Here is a 6,000-nt window from a genome sequence, read left to right on the forward strand (position 1 = left end):
TAGATTAAAGTATGTGTTTCTCAGAATGCACTGAGTAGCTCTGAATCTTCAATGGTGGAGAGTAGGGTTTTTATTTATAATGATGATGTGCTCATAAATTATATGAAGTCAACTGTGAAACCATCTATTACACTGCCTTTTTCAAGGACAAATCTTTTATTACCTTTTCAATCCTTCAGTGGGAATTGATCAATTCAAGTTTTTACTTGAGTCATTTTTACTATTTTGCTATAATACACGAAACATCAATAGCATCACATGTTACATGTATATTCACAAAAAAATATGAGTAAGATTCTGTTGCTCTTTCTTGTATTTGAAGGTATATGATGTTATTCCTAATCTTGTGTATTTTTGGTCCATTTTTTTCCTTCTATAAGAGGTTTATTAGTTCATTGATCTTTGCAAAGAAACAGCTTTGGGATCTATTTAACCTTTCCACTACTATTATTTTTCTTCTGTTCTGTTTCCAATTCCATTAAGGAGTTTTATCTTTAATCTTCATGCCCTATTTCGCTTGGGTTTTATTACCCTTATCCCAAAAAATGAATATTGAGCTCTTTTTAATTTACTTAAAACTGTACATTTCTGAGCCCAAAAAAACAACCAAACAAAAAATCTATACATTTCAGTGGCATATGCCTAAAGTCCCAGCTACTCAAGAGGCCAAGGCAAGAAAATTACCAACAGTTCCAGCTTAGGGTTTGGTCCTACCAGTTCAACTAATCTGACTGGTCCAAAGGTACAGGTTATCTATTATGCTTTAGAATTATTTTAATACTAAAAATGCAATATAATATGGCTTATGGCTTACCTTTCCATATTTATAATGAAATATTGCTAACCAACAAATGTGAAGAAATCAACGAATGGATATATCAGTGAAGAATACAATAACAAGCAAAACATTTTAAGTCAATCCATAGTTCATGGACACTTTTAACCTATGTAATATAACAGATCTTTGAAAGAACTGTGTTTCTTATTCTTTAAAATACTGATGAAATGCCTTCAAATTTGTGCAGACTTCACAGTTCTGAAAGGTCTTGTAATCATTTTTATTCAAGCCATAATATAGAAAAATAAAATTAAAAAAAAAATTTGGTACTGGGGATCGAACTCAGACCTTGCACTTGTGAGGCAGGTAACAGAATCACTGAGTTAAATCTCTGGCCCTAAAATCATCTTTTTTATTTCCCTCTTCCAAGAAACAACTGTCTCATTGACTCTTTTGGTCGGGGGTGGGTTGGGGCTTCTTTTTGAGACAGTGTTTCACTATGCAGTTCAAACTGCCTTAAACTCAGTATGTAGCCCACCACATCTGGCTTCCTTGACCAACTGTCTGATTAAATTGGTGTGGTGGCATACACCTATAATCCTCAGCACTTAGGAGTCTTGAGGCAGGAGGACTGCCACCAGTTTGAGACCAGTCTGAACTGAATAGCAAGACCCTGTGAGAAAGAAAGAAAAAGAGAGAAAGAGAGAGGTAAGGGAGGGACAGATCTAATTAATGAGTGCTTTATGTCCACTGAAATAACTATATAGTCTCCTATCTGATTTTCTTTGTGGGGGAGCAGTGAGACAGGGTCTTGTTTTATAGTTCAGACTGGCCTTGAACTCACTATTTAGCCCAAACTGGCTTCTAACTCTGGGCGACTGTCTTGCCTCAGCCTCCCCAGTGCTGGGATTACAATCGTGCTCCACCATGCCCAGCTCCTAGTTGATTTCTCTATGGGCAACTGCTTTGTTCAAGAATCTATTCTTAACACTGCCTAATGGACAGCTCCAAAATGGACAGCTCCACTCCCCATAAAATCCTTTGAGATTTATAAGCACTAATTTTTATTTCCTACTAAAAAGAAATTGGTTCATTAAAAAAATCTGTCCAATGAATGATAAAATATGGTCAATTCTTATCTAGGTGAAATAATTGTGCCACACATTAGAGGGCCAAAATGTGAATGAATCGATGAATATGATTGAGTTCTAATAAAAATGCTCAAATATGCTGATGGTAATTTCCACCCTAAGACTCATTTCTCTGTAAGACCAAGGATTAATAACAACACACTATCGTTAAGAATAGTCATTAAAAACACCTATGTAGTCCACGCAGAAACACTGAGAAATGTATGCAACTACTATATTAAAATGAGAACCATTTTAAGAAAAATTGTCAACCTTTTTTGTTTACAGGACTAAAATATTAGTAATGAAATATAATATTAGTAATGAAACTTTAGTCATCTAAATAATGTCTCCACCAAAACTATTTAAAATTCTTCAGCATGCCTGTAAACCCATGTAAATGCTGAAGAACTCTGGAGAGGCTGAGGCAGGAGGATGGCCACAAGTTTGAGGCCAGCTGGAGCTACATAGTGAGTTCAAGGCCAGCCTGAACTGCAAAGTGAGACCTGATCTCAAATAAATAAATATTTTTCAGGATTTTATAAACAGTTAAGAACTATGGGAAGTGGTCTCATTTTCTTCAATACATATTTTTACTATATTGCTGTATTTCAGGACTACTGAGCCCTGGAAATACAGAGACTGACCGAACAGAGACTGATACAACCACACAGAGACTAACTTACAATCAAGTATGGGAACACGTTATCCAAGTCGGGAGTGGCAGCACTGTTCAAATCTTCCCTCCTCTTCCTTGTGAATGACTCATTAGCACTCTCTACTCTATGGCCACTAATTCTTTCCCTCTCCTGAAATACCTAATTTGAAAGCCTATCAATGATTCTCTGTCAACCACTCTATCACAAATTTTCAAACCTCAGCACCATCTTTGATTCCCTCCTTACTTCCTGTCAGCTGCAAAACTCCACTACTTTTTTCACCACTTCTTTTAAACTTCTAGGTTACCTGCTAAATCAAGGCCTTAATTTATCTGGATCATTTAGTGAGAATGCCTGTTACAGACAACAGGTGCTACCTGGCCTCCCACCCCTTCTCTCCCCTCAATTTGGACTGGCAGCTGCTATGGACAGCTTCCCACCTCACGCAGCTCGGCTTCACTCCTTAGTTCTGCAGCCTCTCTGAAGCTCACACTCTGCTTCTACGCAGAGCACCTGGGAGTCCGGGGAGCATTTAAGAAGCAGTGTCAATCAGTGTGGTGTAGCGGGGGAAGAAAAACACCAGAGCTGTTAGGATAATTCTGAAGCAGTTACACAAAAATCTCCACACCATCAAGCCTTCTATTGCCCATCTACTATTGGCTTTTTCTTCCTGTGACTCTATCAACTCATTCCTTCACTTATGCTTCCTGGCACATTTTACCTACACCCATGCTGTCATCTTTTTTTGTTTGTTTTTGAGACAGGGTCTCACTAGGTAGCCCAGGCTGGCCTCAAACTCACAGTGAGTTTCCTGCCTCAGTCTCTCAAGTGCAAGGATTACAGATGTGTGCCACGATGCCTGACTCCATATTCTCATCCTACAATCTGAGTTCAAGATACACTTCAGAGAGCCCTCAAAAGCAATGCTGTCTGCTACATACATGTATTGATATATCACACTGAACCCCACAATGTGTACCATTAATTCATGTTAATAAAAGAGATGTTGTCAGGATCTATCTTAACCTAAAGCCAACCAAGTAATTTTCCAGTCTCTATCTTCTTCCAGTTAAAAGTTCATTTCACATTCATATGAACCCCATACCTCTTCTGACCAAATACTTTCAATGCAGTCTTTCATAATTTGTCTTCTCTATTACTTAATCGTGAATCACTATCAGCCAAATTCTCCCGCTGATCCTTTCTCAGATGTAATTTGTTTCTTTCCAGAAATCCATTCATCAATCACACTAGAAATGAGCTCCAGGTCAGTGGTGTGGGGAGGACAGGGCCTGGGGACAAACAAGCAAGGGGGAAGGTGTCGTCCAGCAATCACCTGTTGAACATCAAGGGCTCATTCACCTCACACTACCATCTCCACCAAGCCCCAACCAGGAGAAAAAGGGCTCCCTCACCTACCTAACTCCTAAAGAATTTTTATAACACCCTAAGGCACTTACTGTAGTTGTTTTAAAAAACAATAAACAAAACTATCCTACTTGACTATAAGTCAGTTCTGCACAGAATCCATGCAGGCCTTCCTACAGACAGTGAAACCAAATGTATTCTTATCAGACTCTTTGCAACATTCCTATTTATCAAAATGCTCCAGCAAAATGCTCACACACAGATTTTAAAAAACACTTTTAACACTAAAGAGAATCAAGCATGCCAGCTCACGCCGGTAATTACAGCCTCAGGAGGCTGAGGCAGGAGGATCACTCAGAGTTCAAGGCCAGCCTGGGCTACACAGCGAGGCGATGTCTCAAAATGCCAAAAAGAAAAAGGAAATTTAACTAAAACTACACTAAAATAGACCTATTACTTACTCTTTTTTCTTTCTTAACAATGACAATTTACATTTGTCACCAAAAATTTTTCAGTATTTTACATAGTTTTCTTACAGAGTTGGGTCTTTCATGTTATAGGTCATGCACTCCAATCTTTTTTTCTTGTCCTGGAATGGATCGCATGGCCTCATGATTGCCAGAAGCACTGTGCCACTGAGCTACAGCACACTCTAATCTTAACCTATCTGAATTTAAATTTATATCAAAGGCTGCTTTGGCAACATTATTTCACGCTATAAGGAAATTCTGATCCTTGCACAATCTTGAAATGGGGAAAGACTTTATTCCTGGCATTCCTCAGAAGACTGGTATAAAGATCAAATAAGATTATATAGGAGGAAGGTGACTGAAAACTAATAGCAATACAGAAATGTAAGAATTACAATCTCCTGGATGGGAATTTAGCTCAGTGGTTCTACCACCTGCCTGGCAAGCACAACGCCCAAGGTCCTGAGTTCAATTCCCAGTCCAAAAAAAAAAGAATTACAATCTCCTTAACTCTAAATTTTAACTCGCCTATCTACTACAATCTACAGCCATTAAACTGCAGTTATGTAAAAAGATCTGTTTATTGGTAGATTATAAAGAGAGCAAAAAGAGAAAACTAAAATCAAGAGTTCAAAAAATAAGTTAAAATTGGCAATAAACCAGATCAAAAATAAGAAGCAATCTTCTTTTCTTTTCTTTTTTATTTTTTGGTACCAGGGATCGAATTCAGATCCTTGCACTCACAAGGCAGCCGGTGGAACCAGTGAGCTAATTCCCTGGCCCTCCAAAAAGCAATCTTAAGTAGAGTATCCCTCTTGGACACAGCAGGTCGACTATTTCATTCCAGGAACATTTTCGTACTGTCTTTTTTGCCAGTCCTGCCAAAGTAAGTGAAACAACATAAAACTGCCAGAACAGAATAACTATTACTTTTTCTTAAAATTAGCTGTGTGTTTCAATAAGATTGCTATCTTTCCCTTTATCTGAATTAACGGAATGAATTCACATACAGTACCTGTACTGAATTCAAATCAAATAGCCTGATCATTTTATTTGGTCAGACGTTCCAGAGAATACAAGTGTATCCAGAAATGGAACTAGGTTGGCCTCACTACTTTTAATAACAGGTTTTATTTAAAAGAAAAATAATCCGGTGATTTCAGAATGCCACATTTCTCCTAAGAAGTCTAGAGATCCCTGTGGCAAAATTCACCCTCATTTAGTCTCTAAGGTCCTGCCAAGAATGCAGTTCTAGCTCAACTTCCCAGGCCCAATCCTAATCATAGGAGGTGAACCCTAAAAATACTTACATTAACACAAAAACATCTAGAAAAAAAGTAAATCTTATCGTCCAACAGCTCAACTCGCACATGTAAATATCCAAATGAAAAGCGAAAAAGATTTAAGTGTAAAGACATGGGAAACCCCAGAGCCGGCAAATTCGGTCGGAGCAAAAGCTGCAGGTGGACAGACAGCCGGACTGGACTGAAACTGAACATCGATGGAAGAAAAATTCCAGGGGCGATGACACCTAGGTTTTCCCGTGCCTGACAATGAATAACGGGGCCGCCCGGCCGCGCCGCAAAGCGCAAGCG

General features: G+C 38.5%; 1 protein-coding gene across 3 annotated transcripts in view; it reads right to left on the reverse strand.

Moving 5' to 3' along the window:
• The window catches only part of Usp33 (ubiquitin specific peptidase 33), a 58,102-nt gene extending 54,267 nt beyond the window's left edge, over positions 1–3,835 (reverse strand). For 2 of the 3 annotated variants that reach the window (XM_010605179.3, XM_010605178.3), the window contains exon 1: positions 3,673–3,829. In XM_010605179.3, coding sequence (XP_010603481.2) covers positions 3,673–3,708 — 36 coding nt within the window. In that variant the 5' untranslated portion in view covers positions 3,709–3,829. Of the gene's footprint in view, positions 1–3,672 lie in introns of all 3 variants that reach the window. The other variant, XM_033758200.1, reaches the window with a different exon arrangement.
• Between the last annotated feature and the right edge of the window lie 2,165 nt (positions 3,836–6,000).

Source organism: Fukomys damarensis, unplaced genomic scaffold, assembly GCF_012274545.1.
Source record: "Fukomys damarensis isolate Sample0158 unplaced genomic scaffold, DMR_v1.0_HiC HiC_scaffold_33, whole genome shotgun sequence".
NCBI lineage: Eukaryota > Metazoa > Chordata > Mammalia > Rodentia > Bathyergidae > Fukomys > Fukomys damarensis.